This window comes from Procambarus clarkii, chromosome 66 (genome assembly GCF_040958095.1).
Source record: "Procambarus clarkii isolate CNS0578487 chromosome 66, FALCON_Pclarkii_2.0, whole genome shotgun sequence".
Classification (NCBI taxonomy): domain Eukaryota; kingdom Metazoa; phylum Arthropoda; class Malacostraca; order Decapoda; family Cambaridae; genus Procambarus; species Procambarus clarkii.
In genome coordinates, this window is record NC_091215.1 from 21516073 (window position 1) to 21539320 (window position 23248).

The 23248-nt window shown below is 47.8% G+C and overlaps 1 protein-coding gene across 4 annotated transcripts in view; it reads left to right on the forward strand.

The window, feature by feature from the left end:
* The window catches only part of LOC123769351 (potassium voltage-gated channel subfamily KQT member 1), an 874235-nt gene that overhangs the window by 436294 nt on the left and 414693 nt on the right, over window positions 1-23248 (forward strand). For all 4 annotated transcript variants that reach the window (XR_011223844.1, XM_069309856.1, XM_069309857.1 and 1 more), the window contains exon 2: window positions 212-403. Coding sequence is in view for 3 of the 4 variants with exons in the window: in XM_069309856.1 (XP_069165957.1) it covers window positions 270-403 (134 nt within the window). In the remaining variant the exon portion in view is untranslated. The remainder of the gene's footprint in view (window positions 1-211; window positions 404-23248) is intronic.

Sequence of the window (23248 nt, forward strand, 5' to 3'; positions counted from 1 at the left end):
CGCTTGAAACAATCAAGGGACCCCCACCACGTTACACGATAATTGGTTCCACAAATCAACAACCCTGTTACTGAACCAGTATTTACCCAAATCTTTCCTAAATCTAAACTTAACCTATTTATTACCATTGTTTCGTGTTGTGTCTTGTGTTGGTACTGATATTGAGGGTGTGAGAGGAGGACTAAGAGTGTGTTCCCTTGTGTGTCGGCAGCGGTCATGACCTCCGTCGGCTAGGTGGTGTGGGCGGGTCGCGACTACACCACCCCAGGATGAGTCTCTTGGGCAAGCCCATCAACTACAAGACCTCGCGCAGGGACGTGAGGTACCGCCGCCTGCAGGCTCGCGTCTACAACTTCCTGGAGCGGCCCAGGGGCATCAGGGCCGTCATCTACCACCTCGCTGTGTGAGTACCGCCTTCTTCATACGTATCTTCCTGTTGGCAGTATAGTAGTCTAGGCACCCTGCAGTCCCAGGAGACTATGTGGAGTGGCGCTCTGGTTGTCCTGCAGTGTCCTCTCCAGGGCGTAAAGCCTGGGTGGGTCGATATGGAGAAGCTGTTACCCATGCAGCAGGCCTCCCCCCCCCTGCTGTTATTGTACTGTTCAAAGTATACATTAGAGAACTTGAGAACATAAGAATAATGGTAAATGTAGAAGGCCTATTGATCCATACGAGGCAGCTGCTATTTATAACCACCCAATCCCAGTCATATATATTTCCAACCCACGCTTGAAACAATCAAGGGACCCCCACCTCCACTACGTTACTCGGTAATTGGTTCCACAAATTAACAACCTTGCTACCGAACTAGTATTTACCCAGATCTTTCCTAAATCTAAACTTATCCAATTTATATCCATTGTTTCGTGTTTCGTCTTGTGTTAATACTTTTAATACCTTATTAATATCCCCCTATCCCTTATGTATATGCCCTATTCATCCACTTGTACACTTTTATCATGTCACCCCTAATTCTTCGCCTTACTAGAGAATGTAATTTAAGCTTTGTCAATCTTTCTTTATATGACAGGTTTCTAATTTGGGGAATTAATTCTGTCATCCTACACGGGACGCGTTCTAGTACATTTATATCCATTCTATAGTACAGCGACCAAAACTGAACTGCATAATCTAAATGTGGCCTAACCAGAGCAAGATATAGCTGAAGAACAACACCTGGTGTCTTATTACTAACGCTTCGATTAATAAATCCCAGTGTTCTATTTGCCATATTACGAACATTTATGCATTTATTTCTTGGTTTTAAACTCTTACTAATCATAACTCCCAGATCCCTTTCGCAATCCGACTTCGCAATCTCAACACCATCTAGCTCGTATCTTGTAATTATCATAATTACCTTACCTCAAAACCTTGTTACATTTGTCAGCATTAAACAGCATATGCCAATCTTTTGACCATTTCAAAGCCCTATTTAGATCGTCTTGAAGTAATAGAGAGTCTTTTTCCGTGTTTATTTCCCTACCGATTTTTTGTTTCATCGGCAAATTTGCAAATATTGCTGCTCAAATCTGAATCTAAATCATTTACATATATTATGAATAACAGAGGTCTCAGGACAGAGCCTTGAGGCACTCCACTTACAACATTTTCCCACTTTGACTTAACCTTAAGGTAGCCGGTCGGCCGAGCGGACAGCACACTGGACTTGTGATCCTGTGGTCCTGGGTTCGATCCCAGGCGCCGGCGAGAAACAATGGGCAGAGTTTCTTTCACCCTATGCCCCTGTTACCTAGCAGTAAAATAGGTACCTGGGTGCTAGTCAGCTGTCACGGGCTGCTTCCTGGGGGTGGAGGCCTGGTCTAGGACCGGGCCGCGGGGACACTGAAAAGCCCCGAAATCATCTCAAGATAACCTCAAGAAGATAACCCCATTTATATTAACTCTGTTTCCTTCGGCATAGCCATGCCCCAATCCAACCCAATATAGCACCCCCAATACCGTGAGCCGCTAACTTTTTAATCAATCTTTCATGTGGCACTGTATCAAAAGCTTTGTTAAAGTCAAGGTACACAACATCACAAACCTTACTACTATCAACTGCCTCGACTATAATCAGTAATCACACTAGCGTGATGCCTCAAGGAGACAATCCGCATCCTGCGCATACGTTCGAACCCTCATCACGACTTCTACGAATGTTCTTTTTCCTCCTGTTCGTAAAGGTCGGTTGTTTGGGCTCGCAGGAGAGCCGTGTTTTGATTTTCCTCTCTCTGGGGATTAATTCCTCGTGCTTGTGCAATAAGGCAGCTGTGAAAGTCACGTTGCACTCTAGCTCGGTGCACTCGGTTCACTATATTTACTCAGTTATGCATACACACTTTTATGTATTCATTTGTGTATCCACATTAATGTATGCAAATGATTATGTATACAGATTTTTATGTATCTCCGTATACATGCATCGACATTTTTTATGTATTTACATATACATGTATCTACATATATATGTATGCACATATTTACGGAAGCTAATATAAAAATATTATTATACACGGGGTCCCTTTGTTACCACCATGAAGTAAGAATGGTGGGTTTTAAGCACATGTTTTACTGTAGCACATGACACATGTTATGAGCTACGAATGACACATGTTCTGCTCTACGCAAGACGCACATTCCGCTATACACATGACACATTCTCGGCCCTGTGTCCATCAGTGAGTGTGATGGACTCTGAAGTGGTGAGTGTTAAGTGTGTCAGCAAGGTAAGTGTTTTCAATAATATGTTCCATGTTTTAGTGATTGTAATTTGAGGTCAAGTTCTTCAATGCATTTTGATGTTTATTTTGCGAGGAAATAAAGATATAAATTATATGGAAGGTTAATCCATACAAGAACTATAGTGATCTGTAGCCAGCTGTAGTGATCTGTAGCCAGCTGTAGTGATCTGTAGCTAGCTGTGGTGATCTGTAGCCAGCTGTAGTGATCTGTAGCCTAGCTGTAGTGATCTGTAGCCTAGCTGTAGGTGATCTGTAGCCTAGCTGTGGTGATCTGTAGCCAGCTGTGGTGATCTGTAGCCAGCTGTGGTGATCTGTAGCCAGCTGTGGTGATCTGTAGCTAGCTGTGGTGATCTGTAGCCAGCTGTGGTGATCTGTAGCTAGCTGTGGTGATCTGTAGCTAGCTGTGGTGATCTGTAGCCAGCTGTGGTGATCTGTAGCCAGCTGTGGTGATCTGTAGCCAGCTGTGGTGATCTGTAGCTAGCTGTGGTGATCTGTAGCCAGCTGTAGTGATCTGTAGCCAGCTGTGGTGATATGTAACCAGCTGTAGTGATCTGTAGCCAGCTGTAGTGATCTGTAGCCAGCTGTAGTGATCTGTAGCCAGCTGTAGTGATCTGTAGTAGCCAGCTGTGGTGATCTGTAGCCAGCTGTGGTGATATGTAACCAGCTGTAGTGATCTGTAGCCAGCTGTAGTGATCTGTAGCCAGCTGTGGTGGTCTGTAGCCAGGTGTAGTGATCTGTAGCCAGGTGTAGTGATCTGTAGTAGCCAGCTGTAGTGATCTGTAGTAGCCAGCTGTGGTGATCTGTAGCCAGCTGTGGTGATCTGTAGCCAGCTGCGGTGATCTGTAGCCAGCTGTGGTGATCTGTAGCCAGCTGTAGTGATCTGTAGCCAGCTGTAGTGATCTGTAGCCAGCTGTGGTGATCTGTAGCCAGCTGTGGTGATATGTAGCCAGCTGTGGTGATCTGTAACCAGCTGTAGTGATATGTAACCAGCTATATTGAACCGTAAACTAGAAAAGTTACTCGCAAACGGCTGTAGTGACGCGTAAACAAGTTTGGTGACCCGTAAATAACTTTAATGACTGCAGTGTTGCCTTTTTATGATTTTTGAGACGGAACATTATTATGAAACTCGCCGCTCTAGCAGCACCCGCTGCTCTCTTCATAATAACGTCCCAAGTTCCGGCCGGCCTTTTTGGTAATGACCTGATCTCTGCTGCACCAGTCCAATATATGGTAACATGTATATTGTGTCTCCCAAAGTGTGTTAAGTGGGCGAGATAAGTACACCGTGATGTAAGGTTCATAGACGTCAAGTAAGTTAAATTTGGCATGTCATGTCCGTAGACTTAATCACATTAATTCCCCTATTTAGTCTCTCTCTCTCTCTCTCTCTCTCTCTCTCTCTCTCTCTCTCTCTCTCTCTCTCTCTCTCTCTCTCTCTCTCTCTCTCTCTCTCTCTCTCTCTCTCTCTCTCTCTCTCTCTCTCTCTCTCTCTTATATAATATATATATATATATATATATATATATATATATATATATATATATATATATATATATATATATATATATATATATATATATAAATACCGTTGAGTTGGCAAACAGCGATGACAGGTTCCTGGATGTTGATTGGTAATTCTGTTAATGTGTACTACTTCCCCCTCCCTCCCTCTCGCCAATTATCCACCTAATCCACCCACCACCACCACCACCACCACCACCCACCTAACCCCCCCTCCACCACCACCCACCTAACCCCCCCCTCCCACTACCACCCACCACCACTTATCACCACCCACCACCACCACTTACCACCACCCACCACCACCACTTACCACCACCCACCACCACCACTTACCACCACCCACCACCACCACTTACCACCACCACCACTTACCACCCACCACCACCACCCACCACCACCACTTACCACCCACCACCACCACCACCACTTACCACCCACCACCACCACCCACCACCACCACTTACCACCCACCACCACCACCATTACTTACCACCACCACCACTTACCACCACCACTTACCACCACCACCACCACCATTACTTACCACCACCACCACTTACCACCACCACTTACCACCACCACCACCCACCACTACTTACTACCACCACCACCACCCACCTAACCCCCCCTCCACCACCACCCACCTAACCCCCCCTCCCACTACCACCCACCACCACTTATCACCACCCACCACCACCACTTATCACCACCCACCACCACCACCCACCACCACCCACCACCACCCACCACCACCACCACCACCACCACCACCACCTACCACCACCACCACTTACCACCACCACCACCACCACCACCACCACCACCACCACCACACCACCACCACTACTTACTACCACCACCACCAACCACCACTACTTACTACCACCACCACCCACCACCACCACTCACCACCCACCACCACCACTCACCATCCACCACCACCCTCACCACCACCTTACCACAACCACCACCACCACCCACCACCACCCACCACCACCACCCACCACCACCCACCACCACCTCCACCCACCACACCTCCACCCACCACCACCTCCACCTCCACCACCACCTCCCACCACCACCTCCACCCACCACCACCTCCACCCACCACCACCTCCACCCACCACCACTATCCAACTTCTAATACGGCCCACCTAACCCATAATCACCTACCACCAGCCACCTAATTCATCATCACTACATTTCCATTACCCACCTATCCCACCCCCACAACCCATCTAAGCCATTACCCCCCTACCACTACCATTCTAATCCACCCCCACCCTCCCAACCCACCACAACATCCTGGCCCACCCCCACCCACCCAACTCACCACAACATCCTGGCCCACCCCCACCCACCCAACTCACCACTACTCACATAACCCACCCCCACCCACCCAACTCACCACTACTCACATAACCCACCCCCACCCACCTAACCCACTTCCACCCACCTAACCCACCACCAGTCCCAGTTGATTGACAGTTGAGAGGCGGGACCAAAGAGCCAAAGCTCAACCCCCGCAAGCACAGATAGGCGAGTACCTCCCCCATGCTACTCGCCCCACTCAATTAGATACATTCATTATCCTCATTTAGTCGTTTATGTTTGTGAGTTGGACTTGATCCTCTAAGGATCGGACGTTCCGAGCCCTTGGCCGGACTTTGTGACCACTGGAGCACCAAGTCGGACTTGTTATAATCACTGGAGTCCCCAGGTAGGAGCTTTCTTGACGACTAGAGCCTCAGGTTGGACTTATGATGACGATTAATGTCCCTAGATCGGCCTTTTCATGCCGCCAAGAGCTCCCCCTCCTGATTGGACGTTCTAGGAAGCACATGAATTAATAACACATTGCAGTATAAATCTTGCGTGAACTGGTTCATATTTTCTTATTTTATTTGACTTTTACTGCCAGAGATTACAATACATCCAATTTATCATACACCGCTTATTTGTAATGCGTTATTTTTTTATTATTTCAAATTGATAATTTTGTTATATTTGATAAAGGCAAAAGGAGGATTTATTTTTTATCCGGGGTGTAATCGTATATTTTTAGCAACGGATCGCGATTACATTTTAATTAATGAAGTCATTCTTTTGATGTCACCATGTCGAAGAATGCAGAGGAGAAAAAAAAAGTAAAGAATTGGAGGCGTTTGGGCCCTCTGCCACATGTGTCGGTAATCACCAGGTGTGTCGGAATTACCGTTTTTGATGAGACGTCTTGATGGCTGTTGAGTCAGGTCTGAGGGAGACTGGTGGGTGAGAGAGAGAGAGAGAGAGAGAGAGACTTCGCTCACCAAAATTCCAATCCCCTAGTCATTAACTACTTCCCCAAGGTTTAAGAAATTTTTACATTCAGGCAGCGAGCGCGAGAGGCAGGCAGAAATAGAAAATGTATGTCTTTGCTACTGATCTCTTGTTAAATGAATCAACTAAATATGTCACATTTGCGTCACATTAAATACGGCAAGTCACATTTGCGGCTGAGAAAACACAGGCGATGGTGATAACAAGACGGCACAATGTCACTCGATCAGGCATTCAAATTAGTGGCAAGAACTGGAGATTTTTTTTTTGTCTCAGAGGAGAGAGAGAGACACCCCGTCTTATGTCTCCTGGAGACAGGAGAGGGTGTTCACCTGCTCGTCTCCAACGGTTCGAACCTTGACATGATACACCGTCGCCACGACAACCCTGCAAGACGCCGGCCTCACTCACCCTCACGCCATCACGACGCTACCTGGCGGACAGGACCGTTTTCACATGGAATATGAGCACATGGATCACCGACCGCGACGACGACGACGACACCCTCGTCAGCATCAACGACCAGCACCCGACACTGACAGCGGTCAAGACCATCTTCAACGCGGAAGTCCACCACAGACCAACAGTGAAGGTGACCGTCACCACAGCCATCGCAGCGACCCATGCCACGGACTTCAGTGCGCAGGAATCACCATACCATCCACCCAAGTGACAAAGGAACGCTTCACGGAGCTCTGGCAGTGCTTCAAGTGCACTAGTACACCCACTACACCAGGAAGTGCACCGAGCGAGTGTAGAGTGCACCGGCCTCTGCGCCCAGACGCACCACTATACGGACTGCACATCCTCCCACCGACACTGCTCTGCGGCCTCACCTCACTCTGTCCTCAGGATGAAATCCATAAGAATGACAGTTTCCGCTTCCTCCACCACCATACCTCGACCGGCAAACCCATTCTCGTCGGAATTCCCGGTCGTACCGGGGAATTTCAGGAACACTCGTGTGATCCCCTCACCACCGCCCGGCCCCCAGGGACGTTTCACCCAGCCGACCACACCATCACCGGCCCAGCCTATAGCCTCCACCACCAGCACCCTTTTACCCATTCTCCTTCACCTCGCTGACAAAATGGCGGGGAACGACATTACCCGCTACAGCCACGTCATCCACAGGCTGCTCGTCGCGAATGGCGACAGCTGCGGTACCCGATGACCTTCCAGCTTCTAACTGCTACCAGACCCTCCGCCCCGGGGACCCCCTGAGCCGACCCCCAGGGAGCCCTCCGTCCAGCCACAGCGACTCCACAGTCCCCGAGCTTGTTCCAGTGACAGGGTCGGCAGCAGCCCCCGAAAACAGCTGACCAGGACGTTGAGGCCAACTCCGAAGAAGTCAGGCGGATCTCCCGCCCCTCACGCGGCCGCCCGAGCACCATCTCCCCCTCCAGATCCAGCACCGGCACTACCCAGACTGACAGGCTCCCGTGCTGCCTCCTCCGGGTATATCTGACGTGCCGCGTACTTTCCAAGGAGGACAGACAGCAACACTTCATAATCCACAACGACTACTGGGAATACAAGTGCAGGGAAGCAGGGCGGATCCTTCACATGGTCGTCCCTCAAGAACACCTCGACCACCTCTGCGACTACGACACCTTGATGAAGGCAATTAGACCAGACTACCAACATCGGGGTACTGAGATTAGTGAACCAATCTTCTTGTAACACCCGGACATCTTCCCCTAGACCGGCCGACTTTGGCCAGCCCGCTGACAGCCCCGCTGACTCCTGTCACACTCAGCTGTGAGTGACGTGAGTACCCCCATCATTTCACCGGTCTGACCAGCCCTAATATGGTCTTTCATTGGATTGGCGCGTCCACGGACGCCATCCCCACATCTCCAGTATCAGCTATTGATACTGATAATGACTCCAAAGAGCCTCCAAACACGGGCTCATAATAGCCCGTGATATATTGAAATTTTGTTCCAGTACTTGCTTGATGGGGTTCTGGGAGTTCTTCTACGCCCCAAGCCCGGCCTGAGGCCAGGCTTGACTTGTGAGAGCTTAGTCTACTAGGCTGTTGCTTAGAGCGGCCCGCAGGCCCACAAATCCACCACAGCCCGGTTGGTCCGGCACTTCTTTTAGAAAACAATCTAGTTTTCTCTTGAAGATGTCCACGGTTGTTCCGGCAATATTTCTTATAGTCGCTGAGAGGATGTTGAACAACCGGTGGACCTCTTATGTTTATACAGTGTTCTCTGATTGTGCCTATGGCATCTCTGCTCTTCACTGGTTCTATTCTGCATTTTCTTCCATATCGTTCACTCCAGAACGTTGTTATTTTACTGTGTAGATTTGGGACCTGGCCCTCCAGTATTTTCCACGTGTATATTATTTGATATCTCTCTCTCATCTCTTTTCTAGTGAGTACATTTGGCAGTAGCTGAATCTAAAACAATTTGGCAGTAGCTGAATCTAAAACAATAATAATACTACGGCGCTCAATATTTTACAAACATCGCATTTTTAACGGATTGGGCAATTTCATAAATAAATTGCGACGTTACTAAGTGCAAGGACGGGAAGCCTCTATGACATGCGGGCATATAAATTAAATACAGTGTTCGGATTTTTTCAATAAAACAAGTTTTGTATTCAATTAAACTCAGATTTAATGTAATCACAGTTACATTAAAGCCACAACAATTGCATTCTTCCGGTACTCTCATTACCTGCGTGAATTTAATTACGAAAGAATTCAACGTTCGAAAATAGAGGATAGTAAAATTTTCAGTGTTTCCAAGGGTAGAAACGTGGAAAATCATATAATTTCGCGCTTCACTACAATTTTTCGATAGAAGTTCTCTAATGAAAACAATTATTTGTGTTTAATATTGGCAAACGTTAACAGTCCGGTGATGGGTAAACAAGAATTTTTCTAATTCAAAAATTTATTCATAAATGTTGCAACATTTATAATCGAGTTTACACAACATTGTAAAACAGTTTACCCTAGAGCCATAACAACAGCGTATAATGTGATCATAATAATTGTATACTGTGTACTGGCGGGAACATTATGGCTCTTGTGGATCTCCTCTCTATATTGTGGACCGAACGATGCCTTCCTACGTGGGCTGTGGAACCACAGGCATAAGATAGAGACGGAGGAAGCAGAGGAGCGGTAAGAAAGAAGAGAAAGGGAGGGAGGAAGATGGGATGGAAGATGTGTGTGTGTTTGAGTGTGTGAAGAGGAGCAGGAGTGGTCAGTACACCCGCACATATACAAGGTCATAATGACACAGTCCAGGAAGTTGGCAGAGTTCCTGTCCGTTCTAATTAGCTTTTGACGGCGTTAAGCAGTACGGAACTTTCTGCCGGCTGCCACAGGGAACGTGTGGAAGGTCAGGTGTTGTTGCTGTGGCTGTTGTAGGCCTCTGACCGTGTAGGTCAGGTGTTGTTGTTGTAGGCCTCTGACCTCCGTGTAGGTCAGGTGTTGTTGTTGTTGTTGGCCTCTGACCTCCGTGTAGGTCAGGTGTTGTTGTTGGCCTCTGACCTCCGTGTAGGTCAGGTGTTGTTGTTGTTGGCCTCTGACCTCCGTGTCGGTCAGGTGTTGTTGTTGTTGTTGGCCTCTGACCTCCGTGTAGGTCAGGTGTTCTTGTTGTTGTTGGCCTCTGACCTCCGTGTAGGTGGTGGTGGTGTTGTTGGCCTCTGACCTCCGTGTAGGTCAGGTGTTGTTGTTGTTGTTGGCCTCTGACCTCCGTGTAGGTGGTGGTGGTGGTGTTGTTGTTGGCCTCTGACCTCCGTGTAGGTCAGGTGTTGTGAGTGTTGTTGGCCTCTGACCTCCGTGTAGGTCAGGTGTTGTGAGTGTTGTTGGCCTCTGACCTCCGTGTAGGTCAGGTGTTGTGAGTGTTGTTGGCCTCTGACCTCCGTGTAGGTCAGGTGTTGTGAGTGTTGTTGGCCTCTGACCTCCGTGTAGGTCAGGTGTTGTGAGGTGTTGTTGGCCTCTGACCTCCCAGATTTTATGTTTAGGCCAAAACATTGGTTGACAGTGTTGTATAACTCGATATTCTTATGAGTTGGTCTTTTTATCTTGAAAGGCGTCTTAAGTCTGTTGTTAATATTTGTGATTATTACACTTTACTGTTATCTATTCCTTTGAGAATGTCTGTCCGAAGTTGGAGGCCAGGTGCTTTAGCCCAGCCTCACCCAAAAGGGGTAATGGTGTGAGGTAGGGGACGGACATAGGCTGGTTGGTGTTGGCTAAGTTAATTTGTTTAAGAAATATTCACAGTTATTGATGCCTCCATGCGATTTTCATGATGTTAAGTGTGAAATATTTGGCGTGAGTTCCCTAGAGTATTTAATGATGATAATAATATACTCTCGGAAATCGAATCAGATGTTTCTTCAGGTAAAAGTACACACATACAAGATGAGTTACAAACATAATGTTGGAGGACCCATACCGTTGTTTCAGTACTTCTTAATACACTTTTTAAGAGAAGAAGAGGGGGTGGGGGGGGTAGGGAAATATATAGGGAGAGGGCGAGGGGATGGAAGCAGAGGGGGGGGGGATCGATGGGAATAGGGGAAGAGACAGACTGTCCCGGGCACTGCCGGGTATACACCGTTGTTACTTTTGATTAGAAAAAGGCAGTACATTTAAATTGGGAAAATTTACATAACAAATTACAGTACATTAATTACAAGAAGGAAGGAAGGAATTATTAGGGGAAAGCGCCAAGCCATTATGACTATATAGCACTTGGAAGGGATCAGGATAAAGATTTGGGATGGGACGGGAGGAAAGGAATGGTGCCCAATCACTTGGACGGTCGGGGATTGAACGTCGACCTGCATGAAGCGAGACCGTCCCTCTACCGTCTAGCCCAAGTGGCTGGAGCTGTTGTTGCTTTTGTGGCATAGGATTTATTATCTCTGGAATTGGTTGTGGGATTGGTGGTGGATTACACGCTATTATGTCGACTTTTAGTAGTGATGAGCTCATCTTTCTCCTCCTGGGAGAGAGATGTTCCCTCGTCAGGTTTCTCCAGCTGTCTCTGGGCCTTCAAGGGTCTGGTATGATCACTGGTATAATACCCGGGATCCCAGGAAACAATTTTAAGTTTCCACAACGTTCCTGGAAAGTGTTAGAAAGAATTGGAAACGTTTGTTTTCGCGCATTAGATACGTAGTTTTGTGTGGATTTAACAAGGTTTCCAAAACTTATAACCAAAACCTATGTACCTAACCCTAATTTGAAACTTTGTGACACCTTTTGTACCCTAATTTGAAACTTATGGTATTATGAACAAATCCACAAGGGCCGTGACGAGGATTCGAACCTACGTCCGGGAGCATCCCAGACACTGCCTTAATCGACTGAGCTACGACAGGGTAAAAATGATCCAGTAAGTTCAGTAGAACTTCAGTTTCAACCCTTTTACCCTGTCGTAGCTCAGTCGATTAAGGCAGTGTCTGGGATGCTCCCGGACGCAGGTTCGAATCCTCGTCACAGCCCTTGTGGATTTGTTCATTTGATGCATCACGTTAGTGAGATCTGTGTGTGTGATATGGTATTATCCCTCTGGTTGTGGTATTGTAGCTCCTCAAGGAGCCGCTTGGTGTATTGTGGGTGGTTCTGGCAAGACTGGCAAGAGCAGGGATACGTGATGAAGTAGTATTGTTATGATTGTGTATTGTTGTCACATTCCAGGATTAGTCGGCAAGGCAGTAATTGTTTGGTAGTGTTTGACAAACATCGGGGGATCGACGCTAATTGTTTTGCAAGGCGAGCGGTAGCTTTATAATTAGGCTAAAATACACAGTGAACCCGTGAATCAATATTGGGACTTACAAGGACCGGCTTTAGGGGGAGATAATGGGCGTTCTCTCAAAAATGTGTGTGTTTACTATTTGTATTTACAGAATCGAGCTATTAGCTCTTGGACTCCGCCTTTATAACCAATTTATTTTTCCTCTATGTCTACTACATATATATTTCTGTTACACGCGCGCGCGCGCACACACCCAGGAAGCAGTCCGTAGCCGCTGTCCAACTCCTAGGTACCTATTTACTGCCAGGTTAACAGGAGCACCAGGGTGAAAGAAACTCTGCCCATTTTGTTTCTGCCTTTGTAGGGGATCGAACCCGGGCCCTTAGGACTACGACCCCAGAGCGCTGTTCAATCAGCCGCGAGGCTTCCTTGTGTGCCTTGTGTGTGTATTCACCTAGTTGTGCTTGTGGGGGTTGAGCTCTGCTCATTCCGCCCGCATCTCAACTGTCAATCAACTGTTACTAACCCCCTATTTTTAACACACACACACACACACACACACACACACACACACACACACACACACACACACACACACACACACACACAGAGGAAGCAGCCCGTAACAGCTGTCTAACTCCCAGGGACCTATTTACTGCTAGGTAACAGGATCATCAGGGGTGAAAGAAACTTTGGCCATTTGTTTCTTCCTGGTCTGGGAGTCGAACCCGTGCCACAGAATTACGAGTCTTGCGCGCTGTTCGCTCGGCTACCAGACCCCCATGTGTCTCTGTGTTCACTTAGTTGTTCTTGCGGGAGTTGAGCTTTGCTCTTTCAGCCCGCCTCTCAACTGTCAATCAAGCAATATGTGTGTTCGCGTGTGTGCGCGCGCGTGTGTGCGCGCGCGTGTGCGCGCACTGGAGTAGTGTGCTTTGTGTAGGCTGTGTTGATTCTTCTCACGTCAGCCACCGACCCCGGCTCAGGCAGGTCGCCCACACTATGAGGATTCCAATCTCAGCCACGACACTTCCTCAATGCTCATCTTTTCAATTTGAACCTGATTCCATACTCGAAAATCTTCACAAAACAGGATTTCAATCTCTAGGAATGGCATACTGAATTGTGTGTGTGTGTGTGTGTGTGTGTGTGTGTGTGTGTGTGTGTGTGTGTGTGTGTGTGTGTGTGTGTGTGTGTGTGTGTACACACTCACCTAGGTATGCTTGCGGGGGTTGAGCTCTGGCTCTTTGGCACCGCCTCTCAACCGTCAGTCAGCTGGTAAACAGATTCCTGAGGCTACTGGGCTCTTATCATATCTACATTTGAAACTGTGTATAGAGTCAGCCTCCACCACATCACTGCCTAATACATTCCATTTGTTAACTATTCTGACACTCTAAAAAATATTTATAATGTCTCTATGGCTCATCTGAGTACTAAGTTTCCACTTGTGTCCCCTTGTTTGTGTTCCACCCATACTAAATAGTTTGTCTTTGTCCCCTGTCATTTCCCCTGAGAATTTTGTAGGTGGTTATCATGTCTCCCCTTACTCATCTGTATTCCAGGGACATGAGGTTTAGCTCCCGTAGTCTTTCCTAATAGTTCATACTCTCAGTTCTGGGACTAGTCTGGTGGCATTCTTCTGAATCTTCTATATCTTTGTGTGACTTGTGTTTCATTATGTATGGGCTCTAGGATGGAGCTGCATACTCCAGGATTAATCTGACATAAGTGGTATACAGGGTCCTGAACGATGCCTTACACAAGTTTCTAAAGGCAGTTCTCATGTTGGCCAACCTAGCATATGCCACTGATAATAACTTTTTGATGAGGGCTTCTAGGAACAGGTTCGGTGTGATATCAACCCCGAGATCTTTCTCTCTAACTCTTGCAGGATTCACCTCCCAGATGGTACCTTGTGTTCAGCCTCCTGCTGTCTTCGCCTAATTTCATTACTTTATAATTAACTCAGTTAACCTTTAGTAGCCATTGAACAGATCCACAAGGGTCGTGATAAGGGTTCGAACATACGCCCAGGATGATCCCAGACGCGTCTTAGTCGACTATGCCACGACATGGTTAGAAGAATTGCAACCGGGAGTGCTACTGCCCTCACACGGATCCTGTAGTTCCTCCGAGACACAAACCAGGGTTTTACACAATTCCCACCATGCACCCGGGCTCTGTCAACAAGCTGTTCTACCTCTTCGCCCTTCAATACACACAGAAAGGCAGTAGCCCTTCCCGGTTGCAATTCTTTTTTACCATGTCGTGGCATAGTCGACTAAGGCGCATCTGGGATCATCCTGGGCGTAAGTTCGAACCCTCATCAACGGCCCTTGTGGATTTGTTCATTTAATGCATGACGATATTGTGATTTCTGTGTATTTAGTAGCCATTTTGTAGACCATTCCTCCAGTTTGTGCAGGTCGTCCTATAGTCTATCTTCATCTGTTTTGATTCTACTCATAATTTTTACGTCATCAGCAAACATTGAGAGGAATGAGTCTATACCCTCTGGAAGGTCGTTTACATATATCTGAAACAGGATGGGTCCAAGTACAGAGCCCTGTGGAACTCCGCTGGTGACATCTCGCCACTTTGATGTCTCCCCCCTCATAGTTACTCTGTTTCCTGTTGCTTAGATACTCCCTTTTCCACTGGAGCACCTTACCTTTTACTCCTGCCTGTTGCTCCAACTTTTTTAACAACCTTTTAATGGTACTATGTCAATGGCTTTCTGACAGTTAAAGAAAATGCATTCTGCCCACCCTTCTTTTTCTTGCCTAAATTTTGTCGCCTGGTCATATAATTCTGTTAGGCCTGTGAGGCACGATCTACCATCCTTAAACCCATGCTGGCGGGTTTTTACAAAACTCTTTCCCTCAAGATGTTCTACGGGCCTTTTCCTCGTGATCTTCTCCGTCACCTTGCATGGTATGTCAGTTAGGGATACTGGCCTGTAGTTCAGTTCCCAGTGACATGCCTTACCTGTCACCCTTTTTGTATATTGGGACTACATTAACTGTCTTCCAGCTTCCCGGTAGGTCTCCTGTTTCCAGTGACCTCTTATACACCATAGAGTGTGGCACACTTAATGCTTCTGCCCCTTCTTTTAGTATCCATGGTGGGATTCTGTCAGTCCCAACAGCCTTTGTCACATTCAGCTCCAACACATTCCTTTTGACCTCATCACTGATGAGGTCAGATTCCTCCAAGGTTGCTTGGTTTGCCTCGTCCTCATTTAGTGCAGGGGCTTCTCCATGCTTCTTTTGTGAAGACCTCCTGGAATCTCTTGTTGAATTCTTCACACACACCGTGCACTCACCTAGTTGTGCTTGCGGGGATTGAGCTCTAGCTCTTTGGTCCCGCCTCTTAACCGTTAATCAACTGATGTACAGATTCCTGAGCCTACTGGGATCTATCATATCTACATTTCAAACTGTGTATGGAGTCAGCCTCCACCACATCACTGCCTAATGCATTCCACCTGTTAACTACTCTGGCACTGAAAAAGTCCTTTCTGACGTCTCTGTGGCTCATTTGGGTACTCAGTCTCCACTTGCGTCCCCTTGTTCGCGTACCACCCGTGTTAGACAGTTTATCCTTATCTACCCTGTCAATTCCTCTGAGAATTTTGGAGGTAGTGATCATGCCTCCCCTCTCTTTTCTGTCTTCCAGTGTCGTGAGGTGCATTTCACACAGCCTTTCCACGTAACTTATGCCTATTAGTTCTGGGATTAGCTTAGTGGCATACCTCTAAACTTTTTCCAGCTTCGTCTTGTGCTTGACATATGAAACTATGTATGGAGTATGTCTCCACCACATCTCTTCCTAGTGCATTCCATTCGTTAACTACCTTAACACTGGAACAAACTTTCTGGTAAGGTTCAGTGTGTGTGTTGGTGAGTGGTTGATTGCGTGTGATTAGGTGGGTGTGTGTTTTGGAGGGGGGGGGTAAGGGGTTAGTGAGGGTGTGTGTGTGTGTGTGTGTGTGTGTGTGTGTGTGTGTGTGTTTTCACCTAGTTGTGCTTGCGGGGGTTGAGCTTTGCTCTCCCCCCCCCCCCCCCCCCCCCGCCTCACAACCGTCAATCAACTGTTACTGCTATTTTTTACACACACACACACACACACACACACACACACACACACACACACACACACACACACACACACACACACACCACACACACACACACACACACACACACACACCACACACACACACACACACACACACACACACACACACACACACACACACACACACACACACACACACACAAACGCACACAGGAAGCAGCCCGTAACAGCTGTCAAACTCCCAGGTACATATTTACTGCTAGGTAACAGGGGGCATCAGGGTGAAAGCAATCCAATCATCAAAAAGGTCAATCTGTTTCCGCCGGCGACCGGAATCGAACCCGGACCCTGAGATTACGAGTCACAAGCGCTGTCCATTCTGCCACGGCCCCTGTGTGTGTGAGTGAGAGTTAGGGCGTGTGTGTGAGTGAGAGTGAGGGCGTGTGTGTGAGTGAGAGTGAGGGCGTGTGTGTGAGTGAGAGTGAGGTCGTGTGTGCGCGTGAGGGCGTGTGTGAGTGAGTGGTATAGCTTGTCATGACCTCACTCTGGCCATATATCAACACACGCCCTCCCTCGCCCACCCTCCACGCCCACTCAACACAGTCCGCACTGGGAATTCCCCCCCCCCCCAGAAGAACAGTTGTACACTTCAGCTTCACGACATTTCCTGCTTCCAACATTCCTTATTACTGAGCAAGACACGCATTAAGATGTCGACCCAACAAAGGTTTACAACAGCTGGTTTATCCCATCCAAAACAATGAAAATCCTGCCTGTAAGACAGCATGATATAAGCGGGGAGAGAGTATTGTGTTTGTGTATGTATATGAGTGTACTCACCTAGTTGTGCTTGCGGGGGTTGAGCTTTGGCTCTTTGGTCCCGCTTCTCAACCGTTAATCTACTGGTGTTACAGACTCCTGAGCCTACTGGTCTCTGTCATATCTACATTTGAAACTGTGTATGGAGTCAGCCTCCACCACATCACTGCCTAATGCGTACCATTTACTAACTACTCTGACACTGAAAAAGTTCTTTTTAATGTCTCTGTGGCTCATTTGGGTACTTAGCTTTCACCTGTGGCTCATCTGGTGGTTCGTGTATCACCCGTGTTAAGAAAGTCATCCTTGTCTACCCTCTCAATTCCCCTGAGAATTTTGTTCTGAGGGCCGCATATTCCAGGATTGGTCTTACATAGGTTCCTGAAGACTGTTCTGATGTTAGCCAGCTTCGCACACGCCGCCGATGTTATTCTTTTGATGTGGGCTTCAGGAGACAGGTTAGGTGTGGTATCAACTACATCTTTCTCTCTGTCCGATGCGTGAAGGACGAGGGACTTCCTCTCCCATTCGGTATCCAGTGTGTGTGTGTGTGTGTGTGTGTGTGTGTGTGTGTGTGTGTGTGTGTGTGTGTGTGTGTGTGTGGAGGAGGCTGGCGAGCTGAGGAGGAGGGGAGGGTGGTGATCAGTAGAGATGAAGAACTACCATTACCTTCTTCCCCTCTTTCTCGGCGAGCATCGTGTCGACGCCCTCCTGCCCTCGACGCCCTCCTGCCCTCGACGCCCTCGACCTGCCCTCGGCGCCCTCGACCTGCCCTCGACGCCCTCGACCTGCCCTCGGCGCCCTCGACCTGCCCTCGGCGCCCTCGACCTGCCCTCGGCGCCCTCGACCTGCCCTCGGCGCCCTCGACCTGCCCTCGACGCCCTCATGCAGCAGGCCGGCCGGACGCCCCCACCGGCTGCTCTCCTCCTCCCTCCTTGTCGATCTCCCGCCCAGGGCTGCGGCGGCGTCGTCGGCGTCGGATACCTCGCCCCGTTAAGGTCATTGTACAGATTCTCTGTGGTGTCGCCTGCTCAGATGACATCACTGTTGGCAGTACTAAAGTCGAGTCATATCCTGGCTGGCCTCTACAGCAACACTGAAGCAGAGAGTCATACTCTGGCTGCCTCTACAGCAACACTGAAGCAGAGAGTCATACTCTGGCTGCCTCTACAGCAACACTGAAGCAGAGAGTCATACTCTGGCTGCCTCTACAGCAACACTGAAGCAGAGAGTCATACTCTGGCTGCCTCTTCAGCAACACTGAAGCAGAGAGTCATACTCTGGCTGCCTCTACAGCAACACTGAAGCAGAGAGTCATACTCTGGCTGCCTCTACAGCAACACTGAAGCAGAGAGTCATACTCTGGCTGCCTCTACAGCAACACTGAAGCAGAGAGTCATACTCTGGCTGCCTCTACAGCAACACTGAAGCAGAGAGTCATACTCTGGCTGCCTCTACAGCAACACTGAAGCAGAGAGTCATACCCTGGCTGCCTCTACAGCAACACTGAAGCAGAGAGTCATACTTTGGCTGCCTCTACAGCAACACTGAAGCAGAGTCATACCCTGGCTGCCTCTACAGCAACACTGAAACAGAGAGCCATACTCTGGCTGCCTCTACAGCAACACTGAAGCAGAGAGTCATACCCTGGCTGCCTCTACAGCAACACTGAAGCAGAGAGTCATACTCTGGCTGCCTCTACAGCAACACTGAAGCAGAGAGTCATACCCTGGCTGCCTCTACAGCAACACTGAAGCAGAGAGTCATACTCTGGCTGTCTCTACAACAACACTGAAGCAGAGAGTCATACCCTGGCTGCCTCTACAGCAACACTGAAGCAGAGAGTCATACCCTGGCTGCCTCTACAGCAACACTGAAGCAGAGAGTCAAACTCTGGCTGCCTCTACAGCAACACTGAAGCAGAGAGTCAAACTCTGGCTGCCTCTACAGCAACACTGAAGCAGAGAGTCATACTCTGGCTGCCTCTACAGCAACACTGAAGCAGAGAGTCATACTCTGGCTGCCTCTACAGCAACACTGAAGCAGAGAGTCATACCCTGGCTGCCTCTACAGCAACACTGAAGCAGAGAGTCATACTCTGGCTGCCTCTACAGCAACACTGAAGCAGAGAGTCATACTCTGGCTGCCTCTACAGCAACACTGAAGCAGAGAGTCATACTCTGGCTGCCTCTACAGCAACACTGAAGCAGAGAGTCATACTCTGGCTGCCTCTACAGCAGCATTGAAGTAATCACACATTATTTCCTCTTTTTTAATAGTTACAATGGAATAAAAACACCGGATTGAAATTGGACTTGGTTACGTAGTAAATTTGATTACTGAAAGATGCGGCTTTCAGTAAACCTAACACAACCTAGTCTCTACCTATAACAGCACAACACCACCTGTAAACTAGTTATAGTATCTATAAGACCACAACACCTGTAAACTAGTTATCACAACATGTGTCTAGCCAGAACCCGTATGTGGGTTGGTCATAATTATCGGGCTTTGTAGATGAAGTATAATCTTCGGATTCATAACCGGAAGATTGTCATCCTTTGAGAGAGGGTAACCTGATAGTCTTTGCTGTAACCAATCCTGGGATTAGTAGGCATGCCATCAGTAGGCCGATGTAATGAAGTATTTTGTCATAGCCAAACCCGTGGTGGTCAGTAGGCCTATCCATGATGTACTGTGGAACTAAAGAATAATAACAACAACTCGAGATGAGTTGTAACAATGGTTGTGTGTTGAGAGAGGCTGGAGGGAGTCCGTGTTGGTCGTGCCTGGAGCTGCCAGCCGCTCCGCGAGGCAGTAAATACGACTCTTAACTTACCCAAGAAACTCAATTTAGAGCAGCAGCTTGGAAAGCCTGAGGGGTGGGGAGGGGTCGAGGCATCATTGGCCAGAGTATAATGAACTCAGGTCGGTGGGAGCAGCAATAACACTCGTGTATAATGCTCTATACCAACCCCGCGCCTCCGTCCTCGAGAGCCTGGTGGACAGCTCTATAGTGACTTGGGTGGCGACCAGGGGGGGTCGTGTCTGGCATGTTGGTGTTTGGTGCGTGTCTTCGTGAGCTCGCGGTGTTCACTGGTGCGCTTAACCTGTTTTTACACGGATGGGAACACGAGCAAACGACTTCTGACTCCTGGGGGTACACGAGCAAGCGACTTCTGACTCCTGGGGGAACACGAGCAAGCGACTTCTGACTCCTGGGGGAACACGAGCAAACGACTTCTGACTCCTGGGGGTACACGAGCAAGCGACTTCTGACTCCTGGGGGAACACGAGCAAACGACTTCTGACTCCTGGGGGTACACGAGCAAGCGACTTCTGACTCCTGGGGGAACACGAGCAAACGACTTCTGACTCCTGTGGGTACAGCAGCAAACGACTTCTGACTCCAGTGGGTACAGCAGCAAACGACTTCTAACCCCTGTGGGTAGGCTGAGAGCTTTCACTTCCCATAACTCATGGTAAGACCCGCTAGTGTTTTCTCTGGGACATAGCCAGACAATCGGCAACCAATCAGATCCTCAATTGTTGCCGAGTGCTGAAGGGCAAACGATTGTAAACTGGAAATGCCCAGTCAGTCCTCCCCGGCAAGGACTCGAACCCAGACTCAATGGCTTGCGAGGCGCTGGGAGTGAGTGTGTGTGTGAGTGTGTGTGTGTGTGTGTGTGTGTGTGTGTGTGTGTGTGTGTGTGTGTGTGTGTGTGTGTGTGTGTGTGTGTGTGGCTACAACGCCTTCCTTGTCAGCCGAGCACCTTAGATGAATACTAATTGAGACCTGTTTGAAGGTTTGCAAGCTATATTTTGTGTTAAGCCTGTTGTGTTGCAGGAGGCTTCACAGTTCTAGCTTGGGGAGTGTAGGTCGACTCCCTATAGTGGTCTGTCTAGAAGCTGTCGCCATACTCAAAAAGTTGCCATACACAAAAAGTTGATATACTAAAAAAGTTGCAATATACAAAAGTTGATATACTAAAACAGTTGCCATATAGAAAAGTTGCCATATATAAAAAGTTGCCATATACAAAAAGTTGATATACTTAAAAAGTTGCCATATAGAAAAAAATATCATATACAAAAAATTGCCTTACACAAAAAGTTGCCATACTGAAAAAGCCACCATCCCCTGTAGTTATTGTAATCAAACCGTACAACCAACTACCACAGCACACCAAACGATTAGGATAATTTGACCTCTTAACCTCTAAAGTTGGAGGTTAAGAGGTCAGACCTTAGACTTTGAGAGTCTTAGAGCTTATTAGAGCCATCAAGTCGCTGGACTGATGGGTGAGACGCCCACCAAGGTACAAAACTCTATGATTATCTTCAACTTTTTCTGTTTAATTATTAAATTAAATTCAGATGCTCAAGTTATCCTTAGGCGGGGCGGGCTACGGCCGGCCAACTCCACAAACACACATTGAACTATGTTAACGTACTCGTAATAAAAATGATTCACACTCAAAATGTTCTCGAGTATATATTTATATTTTTGTATATCATAATTTTGTGCCCAGGCGTATGTTAGATTAGCTGATTAGGTTCTGTTTGGGAATTATTATTTGTATTTGCAGTACGTGGGTGAAGTTGACCAGACCACACACTAGAAGGTGAAGGGACGACGACGTTTTGGTTCGTCCTGGACCATTCTCAAGTCGATTGTGAGAATGGTCCAGGACGGACCGAAACGTCGTCGCCCCTTCACCTTCTAGTGTGTGGTCTGGTCAACTTACTTTAGCCACGTTATTGTAACTCATCGCCTGCACGTGGGTGAAACATTCACATTGTGGTTTGAACACAGGACGCGACCGAACCTCTGTTCAAGAATAATTCGAATCTCATCAGTGGAGTCGTGTGTAATAGGTTTTACATTCATAAATATGGGATTAGGGAGGCTGGATTAACCTGGAGGCAACACTCCCTTAATGGAGTTATAATAATACCTTACTGAGGGTAATACTCCTTAAGAAAACATTTAATTTGTATATGTAATATTTTACCTTCAGGAAATTAATAGCCTTTACTGTGCTTTCTCTTGCTTAACGTAATACTTTGATGTTCAATTACATACTATTTTATGTTGGATAAATTGATACTACCGACATAATACTGTATTATGTCATCTATTATACATACTCTATATTATCTATTATTAATACTATATTATGTATCGTCACTTGATTATGTCTACCGTATCCGGTGTCATGATGACAGCTTCACTTTACTGACACCATTTGTGCTTGGTAGGTAAGCTGAGCTCTGTCTCATTGCCTACGTTGTTTGGGAAGTCTGTCACTTTGGACAGTCACATCAAGGAAGTTTTAAATTTCACAATTTGTTACGTTAAATGTTTTATCTGAATCAAAATCTAGAGAATTTGCAAAATTTCCATGACCTGGAAAATTGTCATGGTGCCCGTTGGGCAGAGGTGCCCGTTGGCACTGATATTTCCACGGGCCGGGGAGGGTAAATCCTCATTCGTGTCCCATCAACAAGTGACTGACTCACTCACTGAGTGCATTACTCACCTTCCCGCTGAGTAACTCATGTTTGCCTGATCAGCTTGCTCAGCTGGTGGACCATGACTCACAATTAAACACACATGCACACGCACGCACGCACGCACAGACACACACACACACACACACACACACACACACACACACACACACACACACACACACACACACACACACACACACACACACACGTCAGAATAAGTGTTCGCTCGCGTCTCAGATTGATTGGTGCTCCGCTGTCGTGTTTTCACCACCGTTCGTTTATTGGTCACGTGGAGCAGCACTCCTTATAACTGGGTGGAGGGTCGTCGGTGTGTTGAGGGTCGTCGGTGTGTTGAGGGTCGTCGGTGTGTTGAGGGGTCGTCGGTGTGTTGAGGGTCGTCGGTGTGTTGAGGGTCGTCGGTGTGTTGAGGGTCGTCGGTGTGTTGAGGGTCGTCGGTGTGTCGAGGGTCGTCGGTGTGTCGAGGGTCGTCGGTGTGTCGAG